The sequence below is a fragment of the Artemia sp. Qi Xiang Cuo genome, chromosome 1 (genome assembly GCF_049724085.1).
Source record: "Artemia sp. Qi Xiang Cuo chromosome 1, ASM4972408v1, whole genome shotgun sequence".
Lineage (NCBI taxonomy): Eukaryota > Metazoa > Arthropoda > Branchiopoda > Anostraca > Artemiidae > Artemia > Artemia sp. Qi Xiang Cuo.
Window position 1 is genome coordinate 36984359 of NC_142794.1, and position 19365 is coordinate 37003723.

Genomic DNA, 19365 nt, shown 5'->3' on the forward strand with positions numbered 1-19365 from the left:
ACAACCCCCCATAGCCCTCAGGGCTAAGATTGTAACTTATGCCCTGGAGGCATATAATGTCTTATAGAAAGTGTTGTCGTAAAAATTTCAAAAAGGGCTCTTTCGGTTGGAAACTGAGAGGCCTATGGCCCTTCTTAATAGTCGAAAGTAATCGGAGGGAGAATCACCCCCACGCCCATAATTTGCCCAAACATTTCCGATCAACATTTTGGTATATGGGGCATATAACGGTTTTATAGAAAGTTTTGTCGTAGAAGCTTTAAAAAAGGATCATTCGATTGGAAATTGAAAGGACTAGTGGCTTTTTTATTAGTCGAAGTGATCTGAGGGCAAATGTCCCCCTCCACGTCTATCATTTTCGCAAAAACTTCCAGTCAAAATGTTGATATAGCCATTTTGTTAAGCCTATCGGAAAGGTCTGGAAATGAGGATAACAAAATCCCCCCCGCCCTCAGGGCAAGTGGTTTAAGTTATACCCTGGGGACATAGGGTGTTTTTATAGAAAGTGTGGTTATATAAACTTCGAAGGGGGCTCATTGGATTGGTAATCAGACGCTCTAGTGCTCTTTTTAAGAGTCAAAGTGATCAGAGAGCAGCTACCCTCTCCCCTCTACACACTCGTCGTATTGTCCCGAAATGCGTCTAATAGAAATTTTGAGATAGCCATTCTAATCAAAACAGTCTAAGTATCATATAACAAAGATTTCGGGATTGAACCCAAACTCCGGAGATTAGGGGCAAGGGTTGTAAGCTATTCCGAGGGAGTATATAAGGTTCATATGGAAGGGATGGTTGTTTAACTTTAGAAAAGGCTCAGTCTTTCTGCGTGAAAAAGACTAGGTCAATATAAAACGAACAGAAATTATTCAAAAAAACTTTTTGCACAAAATAGGTTTTTCAAAAAAAAAAGAGTAAAGAACTCCATTAAACCAAAAATGAACAAAAATTGAATCAAATAATCTACCAAGCATACTGATAGCTACCATAAATCAGTATCAATAAATAAATGAATCCCAAAACAAACAGAAATTGAAATAAGTCAAACTCAAAACGAGCAGAAATTAATCTGAGTAGGGTTCTAAGCCCTAGCTTTCTAAAAGCCAGAATATAATTTGTACTTTACTGAAAAATTCTTTTAAATGTTTTCACTTTTATAACTTTAAGAAATCAAAAATAAATTAAGGTTTTAAGGAAAAAATATCAGCATATTTATATTAAACTGACAATGCTGATATTTTTCAATAAATTCATTTGAATTTTTTTCAGTAAAGTAAAAATTATATTCTGGCTTTTAGAAAGCATAGGGTTAGAACCCTACTCAGATTAATTTCTGCTTGTTTTGAGTTTGACTTATTTCAATTTCTGTTTGTTTTGGGTTTCATTTATTTATTGATACTGATTTGTGGTAGTTGTATGCTTGGTAGATTATGTGATTCTATTTTTTTTCATTTTTGGTTTAATGGAGCTCTTTAATTTTTTTTTAAAAACTTATTTTGTGCAAAAGGTTTCTTGTTTTAATTCTTTAAGAATGACCCCTTAATCACAAATGCTGGTGATTAGAATAAATAGCTCTGATGAAAGTATAGAAAAAACTTTAGCGTAAAGAGCGAGGTAATGACTAGGGGGTGAACCCAATCATATACGTAATAATTTCTGTTTATTTTTAGTTTTGAGGCTGCTCCTTACTTTCAGCTGAATTTTTTTTTTTTTAATTTAATTTCTGATCGTTTTTAAAAAATAAGGCTTGGAAATCCGGTGCCCCCTTTATAGAAATGTCCCTTCCCCCATGAAAACTTCCTCCATGGGAAGATCCTCCCACGTTACCCCCGAACCCCCCCCCCCCCAACTACCAGAAAATTCCCCCTGAAAACTTCTGTATACTTCCCAGTAACCAATATTGCATGTAAACATTGGGCAAAGTTCATAACTTGCAGACCTTCCCCTGGGGACTGTGGGGAATTTAGTCATCCTTAAAGACCTAGTTATTTTTTTTTTTCGACCATGCTGAATATAGGTATCTCAAAATTTTAATCGGGTTACTTTGGGAAAAATTAGTATGGGAGGGGGCCTAGTTACCCTCCATCTTTTTGTCACTTAAGAATTGCACTAGAACTTTTAATTCCGTTCGAATGAGTCCTTCCACGATATTTTAGGACCTCTGGGTTGATAAGATCACCCCTGAAATAAAAAACAACAAACAAACAAATAAACACATCCGTGATCTTTCTTCAGAAAAAAAATGCAAAATTCCACATTTTTGCAGATAGGAGCTTGAAACTTCTATAGTTGGGCTCTCTGATACGCTGAATCCGATGGTGTGATTTTCATTAAAGTTCTATAACGTTTAGGGAGTGTTTGCCCCTTTTTTCGAAAATGAGGCAAATTTTCTCAGGCGCGTAACTTTTGATGGGTAAGACTTAATTCGATGCAATTTATATATTTAAAATTAGCATAAAAATTTGATTCTTTTGATATATTTATTGGTATCAAAATTCTGTTTTCTAGAGGTTCGGTTACTATTGAGCCGGGCCGCTCCTTACTTACAGTTCGTTCCTTACCACGGTCGCTCCTTACCACGAACTGTTTGAAAAGAAGAAAAGTAATAAATTATCCATTGAGCCCACTTCACTTTTTACTAAGTCAGTGCTTTTGCGGTGGCTATGAAAAAAGTGTGAGCAAAATGTTACTTATTTGTAACATTATTATCCTTTTTTTTTCTGCTTTTAAGTGGCTTACACATAGAACAGGAATATATCAAAGAGAAGGATAGCTATGCCAATATCTAAAAGTCAAATAATCTTCCTCTAAAACAAACGCTATTAGGTATTATAGAATACATTTACATACATCTGAGTTTTACTCCCTTTTTCCTCTTTTTTTGATTTTGAAAAAGCTACAAAATTAGTTCAGCAGAGTACAGTTTTAAGTATACATGTTTTGTGAAGCAGAGAGCTGAGTTCTTTGGGAATTTGAGTCGACTGCCAATATTTCATAACTTAATATTTTTTTTTGGAATTTTACCAGTCCTTACCTATTTATTGTTTGTTTAAATTTTTTTTTTTTTTGCTGTTGTTAAGGGTCTGTAGTGTCTCAGCAAGAGATTGGTTCTTCTAGGGAAAGGAAATTAACTGCAAATGTTTCACAATTTTTTTTTTTAGAGCCAGTTCTATTTAATATAACAGAACATACCTCCTTTTTTAACTATCTTTTTCCAGCTTTGCTAAAAAAAAAAAAAAAAAAATAGTCTGAAAAAACTCGTCTTGGGTTCCAAGTTCTTGTGTATGTTACTGTAACTTTTATTTTTTGTCGCTATAAATCCAGTCTATACAGATTTCTTATCTCAAATATACAATTTCTTACATAATTCTTTTCTGGTAGCCTACTGTCTAAATTCAGTTTCGTACCGTCTCTATGTCAATTTTGCATATTGTCATAAAATGTTTAGAAAAAAAATGAATCATGCATAAATTATGGTGAACCCTTTTTTTTAAGTTCAGGTCATGATCATAAACAAACCTTTACCTATTGACCGTATAAGAGCCATGTAACTTTAATTGACCTCAAAACGAGCATCATTGTTGCCAGCCAAACAGTTTATTTATAGTAGTTATAATAATATTTCCACATCTACCCAATATTGAAGAGTGTTCTGATATATATATATATATATATATATATATATATATATATATATATATATATATATATATATATATATATATATATATATATATATATATATATATATATATATATATATATATATATATATATATATATATATATATATATATATATATATATACTATCACATTTATTCGTTTATAAATTAACACTTTAGGGCTATATTAGTCTTAGTTTGAAAACGAATTTGGGTCAAATAACATTCATGAACTGCCCGAACACTTTGCAATGTAAACTAAACATTCAGTACTGCCTTGGAGATGCAGATCATTTTGTCTTGGTGCTATTATTAGCAATAAAATTGTTTTCTATTCTCTGACAATAATATTATTTGTCAATGCGGGGCAGTAAATTGATGGCTATTGAAAACCCCCCTCCCCCCAGAAAATTTCTTGCTGACGATTGCGCCTGAAAAATTCTTTAATTTTATATCGTTTTTAAAATCATGCCGGAAATCCTCCTCTCCGTGGAAAGTTTTGATCTGTGAATACCCTTTTATTGTGTTTACAAACAGGGTTTTAATACAACGTATTGAAGCATCATTAATCTAGCATGCAGTCAATAAAACTGCCCCAATTATAAGATGTGGTTTTCTTTGCTGTATACCGAAAAGTGGAGCAAATAGTGTCACCCCCTGTATTTGTTTTTGACTACCCAAATGCTTCGCAATGTAAACTGAATATCCAGTACTGCCTTGGAGATGCAAACCATTTTGTCTTGGTGACAATATTATTGGTCATGGACAATATTATATTGACAATATTATTGACAATAATATTGTTCTTTATTTTCTGTTAATACTTGGCAGTAAATTGATGTACTTGATTGTTGCTTGCCTATATTAGATAGAATTATCTCTGATTATGCTTGTGCTTCCCAACGGACAAGAAAAGCGAAATCTGCATCAGATCTTCCTTTGTTAATGCAAATAGACCAAAATCGGTTCCTACTTCAAAGTATAGTTCTGGGACTTCAAAATTGTGTATATAGAGGTTGAAGTTTGTGAATCTTGTTAATTTGAAGACTATTGTCTGAATTATAGTCGGAGAATATTGTTTGAGTATGAATCTCTTTGGTCGAACTCCAGAATAACTTAAATTACTTTATTTAAATGATGTTTATTTGTTCTCAAAGTATGAGAATTAACTTACAAAATTAGTTTTAAATGGCTCCGCGGTGAATTTCGTAAAACATTAAATAAAGCTCAATAGCAATTGTACAAAGTAATCTTTTTCTCTCGAATATTATCCCAACCAGGACCAAAGATGGTACCTGTAATTTTGTTTCTGAAAATGAATTTTGTCCCCTTAATGGTCGCAGAATAAGTTTCATCAACTGGGATCATCTTTTGGGTAGTATTTATCTCAGGAAAAGCAGGGATCATCAACGATTGTAACAAAATCGTCTCAATGCCTCCAGGTAAAAACTTGATATCGTGTATATTATGTCTATAGAAGGGGAGGAAGACTCACACATTTTTTTGAAATAATGCTTTAATTATTTATTTCACTTTTTGACTTCCCTGACATAGGAAAATCCTTTTAGTTGCGCTTTTCTATGGTATATACCAAATAGAGCCAAATTATACCTCTCTGCTGCTCAAGATTTTTTTGTCTAAAAATGTTATATGGAAAATAGCTTCATTTGGGTAACACGTTAAATTATCAGGAATCTATAGAAGCTAAAATGAGTCTCTAATCTTCTTTGCCTGAACTATCAGTGGTTTGCTAGTCCTGCAAGACCAGTTTGGCCACTTTTCTCCGGAAAATCTGAAGAAATAAGCTGCCTTATAATTGCAGCACTATCATAAACCTTTTTTGAAACCGATAGAACACAAAAATATAACTTTGAAGAAATGTAATCCTTTTTGTCTGAATCATTGATGCTTTGCCAGTCCAGGAAGAACAATTTTGCAACTTTTCTCTGGAAAGCCTGATAGAACGAGCTGCATTTGGGCCATATGCAGCATTTTCAGAAACTTTTTTGAAAGTGATTGAGCTCAAAATATAACTTTGAATAAATTGATGGGCTTATATAATTCCTGGGCTTAAAAAAAGGTAATGCCCCTTCATCTAGAGTGTCATCAATTTAATTAACTGTTTAGTTTATCCCTTTTGTAATCGAGTGCCTAGGGTATTACCTCAGTAATTGGACAATACCTGATTTAGCACATTCATTTTGTAAAAAAAAAGAAAAAAAAAAAATAAAAAAAATGAATCAAATTTACCATTATTTGGGAGTAAATCATATTAGTAATTTGTTTCTAAATTTAAACCTAAGAAATGTTACCCTAACAGTCTTGCATATTTAAATAGCCGTTTTCAGCCACATTCCTCATATCATATACATGTTATTTTTCATTTATTTATAAAAGTTCCGAATACAATTAAAAATTGATTAACTAAGCACTGGATCATAAGAGCAGATCATTCAGTCACTTTCATAGTCATTAAGACTGTCTTCAACAGGATTCAGCAGGACTGTCTTCAACAGGATTCAGGCGACCGTGCCTGTTCCGATCTTCTTCGTCTCAATCATCTGTTGTTCGCTATTCCAGGGATATCAACTCTGCAACTTTTCTCCAGAAAGCCTGATTGATCAAGTTACATTTGGGCCAAATTATTGCAGCGCTTTCATGAACATTTCTGTAAACGATAAAACTAAAAAAAAATAATAATTTTGAAGAAGTGCAATCCTTTTTGTCTGAATCATTGGGGGCCGGTGTTCCCGTCTCAGGTTGAATATTCTCCCGGAAATTCACCCACTCTCAAAATTGAGCAGCCACAAAGAAAGTTCAAAATAGGTACCTCAAATATTGATCAGAGGTAAAAAAAAAACACGACCAGATATCAAAAACAGTTCTAGGACAGGGGATGGTTGGTTTCCAATCACTTACGACTTAACCTCTCAATCTCCGATCGAATGAGCATCTTTCGAAGTTTCTACGAACACGAGGGGGTATGAGGAGGGGGCATCCCCGTCCAATACAGAATAAATTCTGCGTATTTTGGGGTGTAATGTCATTATTTACTTTCGTAATAACAACGTAGAACAGAAATATTCCTGGAAATCAAGAATGGTTATATGTCGATTTTTACCTCCACCCTTTCTTTCTTAGAGCTATATCTGTATTTATCTAAAGGCTCAATGAGAGTTAGGATGTTTTGGCAATAAAACGTACCTTTTGAGGCGTCTGCTCCCACCCTCCCAAACCACAAAACAATGAGAGAGCCCTACTGTAGAGGTTTAAAGCTCTCGTCTACAAATGTTTGGAATTTTTTTTATTTTTTTGCCAGAGAAAGATCATGGATGTGTGTTTTCTGTTGTTTTTGGTTTTGCTTCCCCCAGGGATGATTGTATCAAAACAACGGTTGTTAAAGATCGGGAGAGGGCTCGTTTGAACAAAAATTAAAAGTTTAAGTGCCCTAAAAGTTTAAAAGACTAAACAGAATGGAAGTCACTTCCCATGCCCCTTTTTTCGCCAAAGACATCCGGATGTAATTTTGAAATAGCCATTTGGTTCATCATAATTGAAAGGTCCAGTAAATATGCCTCTAGGGTTGACGTGATCCCCCACAACCCTTAGGGAAAGGGCTGTAAATTTTGCAATTTGCCATTGTTTACAGATAGTATTTGTTATTGGGAAACATACGTACATTTTTGCAGGGAGTTTTTATGGAGGGGGGGATTTCCACAGGGAGAATTCTGGATTTCTACGGGGAGAATTTCGGGACTTCCAGGGACTTGGGGAATTTTCAGTGGGTAGGAAATTTTGTGGGAGGACTTTTCCTGAATTCACATGCAGAAATCACTTTATTTATCTTTCTTTGTATTTGGCTGCACAATTTTACATATGGAGAGAACATTACGGGGTATTGTTCGGGAGAAATTTTCAGCGGGGATCAAATTGTCTATATGGATTTTTTCGTGGAAAGATTTGGTCAATCTCCACAAGGGTACTGCAGGGTGACACCTTGTTATTGCACAAAAATTTTTCTTGCATTTATTTTGATGCTTTATTTAATTAAAGTGATCTGCTTCATAATTCATTGATATATTATTAAAGAGGGGAGGTATGTCGTTGTGAAGGGATGGTGGGGGGGGGGGTAAATGCCTAAAGGAGTACGTTTTAGTGGCCTAATTTTCTAAGCCTCATTGGGCCTTTAGATAAAAATTGAATGAGCTTTTGGGACTTGTTGTCTAATCCTTTTTTGTTCTGTCAGTTTTTGTCTTTCCATTTAGTATATTTTTTTATTCTTCCTATTTGGCTTTTATTTCTTTTTTCTTTCCGCGTTGTCTGTTTATGTGTTTATTTATTTATTTGGTTTGTTTCCTTCGCATTTTCACTCAGAAAATGTGAACATATTTTCTTGAGACTTTCTCCTATACCGCCGAAGAAGGGAAGCGGTTGACCTCACGAAATATTCTTCTTAATTCTTCCACTATTTTCGTTGACCTTTTTCGTTGATCCATTTTTGATTTTCGTTTCTTTGGTTTTTTAATCTTTGTTTACTTAAACTATTGCTTGTTTGTTTTGAATAAGAATTTCTGTCAATTTTCGCATTTTCACTCAGAAAATGTGATAAACTGTTTGATTCCATTCATTTTTTTGCTTTAACTGTTAAAGACTTGTTAAGTTTCATTAACGATCATGCATCTGGTCCTTTTTTTACCCTTTAGGACATCTGATCGGTATTTAGAGGTACCCATTTTGTACTTTCTTTGTGGCTGCTCAATTTTGTATGTAGGGGAATTTTTAGCGGGGGAAATTTTCTAAGTTTGTAATCATTCGGATTACGAGGAGTAGCAAACCTTCTTTTGTTGCCCTTCGTGTTTTTTTACTCCTTTCGAATCTTTGATGCTTTAATATCAATCTAACGTTATCTCATTTTCAGGTGATGGTGAAGTCTTTATCTCTAGAAACTGTGGATTACTATGAGCCTCAAAACTTATGGCTTGGTCCAAGAGTGGTAAGTCCAAAGTTTAAAAAATAGCGTATTACTCTATTTAAAGTTGCTATATATTCATGATTGGTTTAATAGTATTTTAACAGAGGTATCAATTGGGGTAGGGGTTTCGAAAGAGTTTGCCATCTCCTCCCTCTTTCAAAAAACAAAGTTTTTGCTTGCCCACTCCACTAGATTTTGAAAACTACCCTTTTTGGAGGGCATTTCCATTGAAAAATTGCCCTCTATATTTCTGTACATTGACACCATTAATTTAAACTAGTAATAATGCTAATGCTGACAGAGTGCAAATATTCTAAATACAGGATATAGTTAGACGATATATATATATATATATATATATATATATATATATATATATATATATATATATATATATATATATATATATATATATATATATATATATATATATATATATATATATATATATATATATATATATATATATATATATATATATATATATATATATATATATATATATATATATATATATATATATATATATATATATATATATATATATGTGTGTGTGTGTGTGTGTGTGTGTGTGTGTGTAGTATATATATATTTAGCCGAGCGGAATGGTGCGCTGGATTTAGATTCTTTGTCCGAGAGGAAGAGGTTTCGAATCCTAGTGTATCCAATAACTTGGTTTGGGACGGGGGTCAGTGGCGTGACTCTGTAAGCTCAGCCAGAGTCGACCCAGCTCTAAATAGGTACCTGGAGTAATCTGGAGAAGGTAAACAGGAAGGGTGTGCGAAAGCACAGGATGGTTGGGCCCCAACCCCCCGTTGCACCTCCTGGCTGAAGGGCCAAGAAACCGCGGGTAGGGACTGTAAAGTCTAATGCCGTATTCTTTACCTTTTTATATATATTTATATATTTACATATATACCATTAGGAACCCTTATACCAGCATATATACAATCATTAGATACAATCCTCGTCATATATTACAATCCTTATATCCAGCATCGGACGTGTTAGCCTGGAAGAGGGGATTGCACTATTTCTCTGCTGCTAGTGCATACTTATGGTCTGATTGAAGTCTCGTGTAAAGATTATGGGAACGGATAAGAGGGGGAACTTCTGCACGTTAGGGTTACTCTCAGGGCTGGAAATAAAATTTCCTAAATAAATTCAAAAACAGTTCTACTGAAAATCAAAATGAACAAAAGGCCACATTAAAAGGTGCCACAATACCTACCTTAGGACAGTCAGTTAAATCACCATACAAATAAACAGCAATTTAATTTCTTTCATCATACTCAATTTCTTTCGGTGTTTCTTTCATCATGTTTTATAATTTCTTTCTTTTCTCAAATCTATCTCCGAGGTTATGCTTATTGGAAACATTAGGGATAATATATTTGATTGAACATCTTGATCTCTTGGTTGTAGTTGCAGGAAGTTTTAATAAATTGATTTGCATGGGAAGTCATTACCTGGAACTAATATCAACGATTCAATTGAGTGTTTATTAGGCGACTGGATAATTAAGTACCATACCGGACCCTTCACTTTTCCTATCTGCCTCAAATTCAAAATATCCGAAGAATATTTCTGAAGCATCCAGAAGATCATTTCATTTATGAAAGTAGTTTCCTAGTAAAGGGCAAAATATAATAATATAATAGTATAATATATTTTTCATATATTATATATTCATATATTATTTATTATATATTATGTAATTTAACATATAACACAAATTTGTTATAATTAGATTTTGTCATAATTTTACTCTTAGTTGGTTAATATAAATTTAAAAACAGGTTTATTTATCGATAATAATTCTTAGATTTTTGTCATTCGACCTTGTGTCTCCGGCGTTTACCCTGTATTTATGTCTATTTTGTACAGATATTTTAAAATTAAACCTTGAACCTTGAGATAGCGATATGAGGCAATTATTTTGATTGCATGATTCCCAATATCATTTTCATGAATATTTATATATTAATAGCTCTTAAGGACCACCGCAATATCTTAAATTGGCTGAAAACAAGCGATTGATACTATTTCCTATTTGTGCTGTAGGCGATTCTCCTTTAATTCTTCATCTTCTGCAAATAACATAGTTTACCTATAAACAACCAAGAAGGTCATTAATAAATATTAGAAATACGAAGGACCCAGAATAGAGCCTTGTAGTATATGAATACTCTTTTGCCGAAGGTGAAAACCCTTCTTAAGGGAATTAAACATATACGTTAAGCCTATATACTGACTCGGCTTGTATATTTTGAAAAATGAATCAGTTGATAATAAACAAGTTGACTCCATTAAAAAAAAAAATTGTTATAACAATGATGATTAACCCAGGGTAAAGAAATGCCATACGAGCCTACGGATAATTTCAAAACTGAATTAATAAATCGATCGTCATTGTTGTGTTGACTTGTTAATTGAATTCAGTTACGGTATCTTCGCTTTGCTTGTATTTTGTTATTTGTTTTAGGTCTTTGGTATTTCTTTTACCTTGTTTTGTTTTCTAAGTCCGATTTCCCTTTAGTTCTTCACTGTTTTGTTTATGCTAAGAATGCATTGTTTTCCATATACACAAAACAGTTAGTAGATATGGTTTTATTTTATTTTTTTCTTAATAGCCTAAAATCCGGCGTCGTCCATAAAATGGATGACATGCTATGATATCCAACAATAAAATACAATTATAAGTGAATATAATAGGATATAATATAATTATAAAAAATCAAACAGTTCGTGGTAACGAACTGTAAGTAAGGAGCGACCCGGCTCAATGGTAACCGAAACTCTAAAAAACGGAATTTTGATACCAATAGATACTTCAAAAGAATCAGATTTTAATTGTGATTTCAAATATATAAGTTTCATCAAGTTTAATCTTACCCATCAAAAGTTACGCGCCTGAGAAAATTTGACTGATTTTCGAAAAAAGGGGGAAAGACCCCCTAAAAGTTATAGAACCTTAATGAAAATCACACCATCATATTCAGCGTATCAGAAAACCCTGCTATAGAAGTTTCAAGCTCCTATCTACAAAAATGTGGAATTTTCCATTTTTTGCCATAAGAAAGATCACGGATGCGTGTTTATTTTTTTTTATTTATTTTTTTTTTTCCCAGGGGTAATCGTATTGACCCAGTGGTCCTAGAATATCGTAGGAGGGCTCATTAAAATGGAAATTAAAAGTTGTAGTGCTCTTTTTAAGTGACCAAAAAAAATGGAAGGCAACTAGGCCCCCTCCCACGCTCATTTTTTCTCAAAGTCACCCAATTAAAATTTTGAGATAGCCATTTTGTTCTGCATAGTCGAAAATCTAAAAAATATGGCTTTTAGGATGACTTAATTCCCCACAGTTCCCAGGGGAAGGGCTGCAAGTTATGAACTTTGCCCATTGCTTACATATTGTATTGGTTATTGGGAAGTATACAGACATTTACAGGAAGGATTTTTTTTATGGGGGGGGGGCTGGAGGAGGGGGTTACTAAGGAGAGTCTTTCCGTGGATGATGTTTCTTTGGGGTAAGGGACATTTCTATGAAGGGGCGCCGGATTTCCTATCATTATTTAAAAAAGATCAGTAATTAAATTTAAAAAAAAACAAGTTTTTTGAGCTAAAAGTAAAAAGCAACATTATAAATAGAAATAACAGTAAATTATTACTTACATGAGGGGGTCCTGCTCACAGTCCTTGCCTCACGCGTCGCAGCACAGTTTTTTTTTAGTGCTTTCAAAAGAGCTATCTATTCTATTTAAAAGGCCTTTGTGATTAAGGGGTGTTTGAATTAAATATTTTTTTTAATTTTAAAGTAAATAGCGTGGTATTAACTAAGGGAAGAACCCCCTTATATACGTAATAACATATACCTAATAAAAAAAAACAATAACAAAAAAAAAAAAGCGATACGGCTCAATAGTAATCGAAACTTTTAAAAATGGAATTTTGATGTCAATAAATGTATCAAAAGAATGGGCTTATAATGCTGATTCTAAATATATAAATTTTATTAAGTTTGGTATTACTCATCAAAGGCTATGAGCCTGAGAAAATTTACCTGATTTTTTATAGAGGGGGGAAACATCCTCTACAAGTGAAAGAAATTTAATGAAAATCACACCGTCAGATTCAGCGTATTAGAAAACCCTATTACATAGGTTTCAAGCTCATATCTGCAAAAATCTGCAACTTTGTATTTTTTGCCAGAAGAAAAATATACGAATATAGAAGTTCGTTACGTAAGTTAGTTTGCAGATAGCCCCTTTCATTTACGGAATAATTTCTGTTCGCTTTAAGTTTTAATGTCGCTCCTTACTTTCAGTTTAAAAAACTTGTTTTTTATTTAATAATAATCAGAGGCAATGCTATAGCGTTGCCTATAGTGAAGTCCATACGACTCCAAAATTTTATTATTATTATTTTTTTTTCCCAGAGGCACTTCATATGGAAGGGGTTGTCGTATAAACTTCAGAGGAGGCTGATTAGATTGGAAATTGAAATTTCTAGTGCTTTTTAAGAGTTAATAGTGATCAGAGGGTAACTAGCCCTCCCCCACCCCCTTTTTCTCCCAGATACATCCGATAATAATTTTGAGGTAGCCATTTTGTTAAAAAAAATTCAAAGATCATATAACAAAAACTCTGGGGTCGATATAAGCCCCCAGGGCCCGAGGGCAGGCGTTGTAAGTTATGCCGTGGGGGCAAATATGGTCCTTATATAAGGGATGCTCGTAAAAACTTCAGAGAGAGCTCATTTGATTGGAAATTAAAAGATCTAGTTCACTTTTTAGAAGCAAAAGACATCGGAGGGCAATTAGCCCCCCCCCCAAGCTATTTTTCCTAATTGCATCAGATAAAAATTTTGAGATAGCCATTTTGTTAAAAAAAAAAGTTCTTTTGTTATAACAAAAACTCCTATGTCGACACAGTCCCCCGGGCCCGAGGGCAGGCGTGTTAAGTTATGCCCTGTGGGCATGTATGGTTCTCATGGAAGAGATGCTCGTATAAACTTCAAAGAGGGCTCATTTGATTGGAAATTGAAAGTTCTTGTTCACTTTTTAAGAGTCAATAGAGATCGGAGGGAAACTAGCTCTCCCCCTCCATGCCCTTTTTTCTTCAAACCCATCTGATAAGAACTTTGAGATAGCCATTTTTTTAAAATAGTTCAAAGATCATATAAAGAAAACTCCGGGGTCGACACAACCCCCCAGGGCCCGAGGGCATGCATTGTAAGTTAAGCCCCCAGGGCCCGGGGGCAGGCGTTGTAAGTAATGCTCTGGGGGCATATATGGTTCTTATGGAAGGGAGGCTCGTATAAACTTCAGAGAGGGCTCATTTGATTAGAAATTGAAAGTTTTAGTTCGGTTTTTAAGTGCTAAAAGAGATTGGAGGGTAACCTGCCCTCCCTCCCTCTTACGCCGGTTTTCCCAAATGCATCCGATAAAAATTATGAGATAGCCAATTTGTTACAAATAGTTCAAAGATCATTTAACAAAAACTCTAGGATCGACACAAGCCCCCAGGGCCCTAGGGCAGGCGTTGTAAGTTATGCCCCGGGGGCATATATGGCTCTTATGGAAGAGATGCCCGTATAAACTTCAAAGAGGGCTCATTTGGTTGGGAATTGAAAGTTTTAGTTCACTTTTTAAAAGTCAAAATAGATTGGAGGGGAACTAGGCCCCCCTCCACGTCCTTTTTTTTCAAACCTACCGATAAGAACTTTAAGTTAGCCATTTTTTCAAAATAGTTCAAAGATCATATAAAGAAAACTCTGGGAACGACACAATCCCACAGGGCCCGAGGGCATGCGCAGTAAGTTAAGCCTCCTGGGCCCGGGGGCAGGCGTTGTAAGTAATGCTCTGGGGGCATATATGGTTGGGATGGAAGGGATGCTCGTATAAACTTCAGAGAGGGCTCATTTGATTGGAAATTGACATTTCTAGTTCAATTTTTAAGTGTTAAAAGAGATCGGAGGGTAACCAGCCCCCCCCCCCACCACGCCCTTTTTTCCCAAATACATCCGATAAAAATTATAAGATAGCCGTTTTTTTTAAATATTTTAAAGATCATATAACAAAAACACTGGTGTCGACACAATTCCCAGGGCCCGGGGGCAGAAGTTGTAAGTTATGCCTTAGGGGCATGTACGGTTCTTATGGAAGGGATGCTCGTATAAAATCCAAAGAGGGCTCATTTAATTGGAAATTGAAATTTCTAGTTCACTTTTTAAGAGTCAAGAGATTGGAGGGCAACTAGCCCCCCCCCCCCTCACGCTCTATTTTCCTAAAACCCTTCCGATAAGAGCTTTGAGAGAGCCATTTTTTTCAAAATCGTTCAAAGATCATATAACGAAAACTCCGGGGTCGACCCGATCCTTCAGGGCCTGGGGTAGGCGCTGTAAGTTATGCCCGGGGGGGGGGGCATATATAGCTGTTATAGAAGGATTTTATGTATAACTTCACAGAGGGTTCATTTGATTGGAGATTGAAAGTTCTAGTTCAGTTTTAATAGTGAAAAGAGATGAGAGAGCAAGTATGCTTCCCGCTCCTTTTACCCCAAATGCATTCGATAACAATTTTGAGATAGCCATTTTGTTAAAAATAGTTCAAAGAGCACGCAATAGGTTTTAGACTTTTACAGTGAGAGAAGGAGGTCATACCCAAACTCTTGTTTGTGGTGATTTGTGTTCGTTTCAAGCTTGATTTGCATATTCAATTTAGGTTCAATCGTTTTAAGATTTATTTATCCATTTTAATTAGTATCTATTGTATGTTTGTTTGCATTGATTGTTTATTTAGTTTCTGTTCGTTTTGGGTTTTATTTATACTTCAATAGCATAATATTTTTATTTTGTTTTAAGATCGATTTGCATATTCAATTTAAGCATTAGGCTACTCGCTTTAAGATTTATTTATTCATTGATAATATTACTTGTTGTATGTTTTTTTGCTATGATTGTTTATTTTAATTTCTTTTTGTTTTGGGTTTCATTTATTCTTTAATAGTAATTCCTGGTCTTTTTTAGTTTGAATTTTAACAGGTATTTGTATCTGCTGATCTTAAGTTTAATATGGCCTTTACTTTTCTTTGAAAAACTTCTTTTTCGGGAAGTTTTTTTTTTAAATTAATAATAATAAAACAGTGAATCTGCACCCTGGACTCCCTTTCACGGGATTCCCAGAAAATGTCTTTTTTCGTGGGATAAAGAACCATCTAATTTTTTCGTGTTTCTTAGTTTCGGTCTTCGAAATTCGATCTTCAATTTGGCTTCTTTTTTTAAAAATCTGCGTAGCGCCAACGCATGAAATATGCCAGTTACTCATTTTTAAGCTTTAGCAAGCAGGGATAGGGTATACAAAAAGCCGAGAATGTGGAAGTAGTGGTCACTTTAAAGAATATTTTGAACAATATCATGCATCTTCTGTATTTTGAACATCTTCTGTAGTATATTTCATTCACTTAATTCTGTATCAATTAAGTGAAGTTCACACATAATTGGTATTGTTTCCACTCAGTATCTTCAAATAGAAATATATTTTGGATGTTGTTGGGACTGTTTGAAGTCGTTTGTTGTACCTGAATCCAAATTGTCATCCTAATGGTTTTGGCTGTAAAGCTCGTAGAGAATTTTCCGGTATTTTGCCTTACGTGTTACTCATTTTGTGTGTTATTTGTGTCGTATAGGTTATACGTTTTTATTCTGAAAAGAAAAACCTTTCTTTTTAGAGAAAACCGAGTCTCTCGAGATATGTAAAAAAAAATGTCGAATGATTTTATATTGTGTTCTTACTGATTATGTTACTAGATTATTTTGGGAGTCAAATATTTCTGATACTTGTGGAGAAGACATGCATGTGTGTTTTCATGCTTGAAAATTCAGTGACATATGTTCTCCAGCTATTTTTGAGTTGTTTAGGCCCGTTTTTGCCAGAAGGTAGGATGTGCCCACCTAGTGTGATAATTTAGGTGAAGTTTTTTTTACTCTTTAATGTTGGTTGTTTAGGCTTAGTTGAATGGTAACCACCAAGAAGATTGTTGAGATTCGTTAAAAAGATTCTACCAAAACAGGTACTGGCGTCGTGTTCTTCTCCAATGCAAGAAATTCTTGTTTGTATTGCATTAGATTTTCTGATAGTGTTCAACTTGATAATTTCATAAACGAAAATCGGATTTTTTTTTGCATTGCAATTTCATATTACACTTGCAACGAACCCAGGAGCTCCAGGCGATGTAGGGCGCACATGACCGATACGTGTTTTACCTTTAGCTATCTGTCTTTAGACGAGATAGAATGCTGCAGATATGCGTTTTTATGATACGATACGAATTTATTATGTCAAATAACATGAGTTAAAGGAGACACAAAATATAATACCATGCTGATAATACCATTGACCATGCTGAACAAAATGGATATCTCAAAATTTTGATCGGGTGACTTTGGGAAAGTATGAGCGTGAGAGGGGGCCTAGGTGCCGTCCATTTTTTGGTAACTTAAAAAAGGCACTAGAACTTTTAATTTCCGTTCCAATGAGCTCTCCCACGATCTTCTAGGACAACTGGGTCGATACGATCACCCCTAAAGAAAAAAAAAAACACGTATCCATGATCTTTTTTGTGGCGAAAAATACCAAATTCCACGTTTTTGCAGATAGGAGATTGAAACCTCTACAGTAAGCTTCTCTGATAAGCTGAATCTGCTGGTGATTTTCATTAAGGTTCTATAACTTTTAGGGGGTCTTTTCCCCTTTTTTCGAAAATCAGCCAGATTATATCAGGGGTGTAACTTTTGATGGGTAGAACTAACCTTGATGAAACTTATATATTTGAAATCAGCATTAAAATCTGATTCTTTTGATATATCTGTTGGTATCAAAATCCCGTTATTTAGAGTTTCGCTTACTATTGAGCCGGGTCGCTCCTTACTTACAGTTCGTTACCACGAACTGTTTGATACCCTGTTCGTGCTGGTTCGGGGAGCAAGCCTCGATGCTTGCTCGACTCCAAGAGCTTCTGTTCAAAGGCCATTGTAAGCTGGTGTCGCCTGGCATCAAGTCTTTCTAGGCCTAGGATTTTAAGCCTATCACCGTAATTCGTGAATTCCAGACCTAGCATCACACGGATAGCTCGTTCCTGCACATTCTCAAGGTTATTTCTTTGCTTTTTACTTAGCCCCGGATGCCACACAGGACAAGCATACTCTAAAATACTCAGAATGTACAGTTTGTAAAAATTCAACAGTGAAAAACGACTAAATCCGAATCGTCGAATTAGGCAACGCTATATTCACCTTCTAAGTACTATTATTTATATGATCCATCCATTACATTTTTGAATTAAAAGTCACATCTAAAATTGTCATATTATCTACAGTTGACACATTTATATCACTTTGACTAGGAACTTCTTTTTTCAAAAACAAGACTCTCACATAAGTGCTAACTTTTTCCTATTAATTGAAAACCATTTTTCTTCGCAGTTAGCGTCCAAACGGCGAATTATGCGTTCTACACTAATCATGGATTCTAGCTTCTGAAGTTTCAGCAATCATAAATCATCTGCAAACTTGGCTCTGTTTTCATGCCAAGGCGCAATTTTGTTACAACGTATTAAAAACAAAAAAGGGTCCCGTTTTGGTACCTTGGGGTATTCCACAGAAAAGTTCAAGAAAATACGACTGAACCCCACCAGCACTAACACACTGTTGCCGTCCGTGTGAAAAACGATAAACTATCCGAACTAAAAAAGCTCTAAAATTTGTCAAGAATATCCGGATGGCTTGATTTGTCGAAAACCTTTTTCTAAGTCTGCTTGCAATATTTCTACAAATGCATCTTTATTTTCTAGATGCTACAGGGCTTCTTCCACAATTTTGATGAGATAATGTACTGATCTAGATTCTTTGATAAATCCATACTGACAGGGACCGACTTTTTATCATAGAAATCTTCTAGTAACCATTTCTTTAGAAAATGTTCGAAACTTTAGATACTTTTACGCTCTCCCCTTTTGGATTCGAAACTTTAGGTATTAGCGTTACGACTGCTTTTTTTAAATCATCCGGAAAGGTAGCATTCAACAGACACTGGTTTGAAAAGGCCGACAGAGGCTCAGCTAGAAAGGCTACGTTTTCTTTATGCAGGTTTCCTGGAATGTCGGGTAAATTCCATTATTGGGGTCAAGTCTCTCAAGAACCTTTGCAACTTCGTGAGGGAAAATCATACGTATTTCAGATGGAACAGACAAGGGGGGAACACTGGAAATCGGTGAATTGCTTATGCAAATACTAGTAAATAATTATTAATAGCGTTTGCGTCGAGCTTATTCCCAGCTTCGTCTTATACGCTTTGCCTTACAGAGGAGCCTGTGAGAAGCCGCATTCCTTTATAGTAACTGGCTGGATTTGTGGTCATGAGCTCGATCATTTTCGAACCGTAGGACTTTAACACCGAACCGTAGGTTTTTAACAGGAAGACATTATTAGGGGTTGTGTAAGTACATTCTCATGATTTACATCGTTGAACTGAATCTCGGGACTTTTCATAATGTTGTTTGCGTGGTAACTTTGTATGCGTTATTAGATTGATGAGTTCCCTGAAAACAAAAAGATCGTCAGGAAAATTCGTATTTTCTGAAGGATTCCACAATAGCATTGTTTCGAGAGTAGTTTTTTCCGTTCTAATCAATATTTCAGAGAGGCTTATCTCATTTCCTTTGACTTGCTATTT

General features: G+C 34.9%; 1 protein-coding gene across 2 annotated transcripts in view; it reads left to right on the plus strand.

Annotated features, from left to right (window-relative positions):
- Positions 1 to 19365, plus strand: part of rho-5 (rhomboid-5) — a 349085-nt gene that overhangs the window by 196544 nt on the left and 133176 nt on the right. For both annotated transcript variants that reach the window (XM_089100907.1, XM_089100993.1), the window contains exon 10: positions 8580 to 8654. In XM_089100907.1, coding sequence (XP_088957033.1) covers positions 8580 to 8654 — 75 coding nt within the window. The remainder of the gene's footprint in view (positions 1 to 8579; positions 8655 to 19365) is intronic.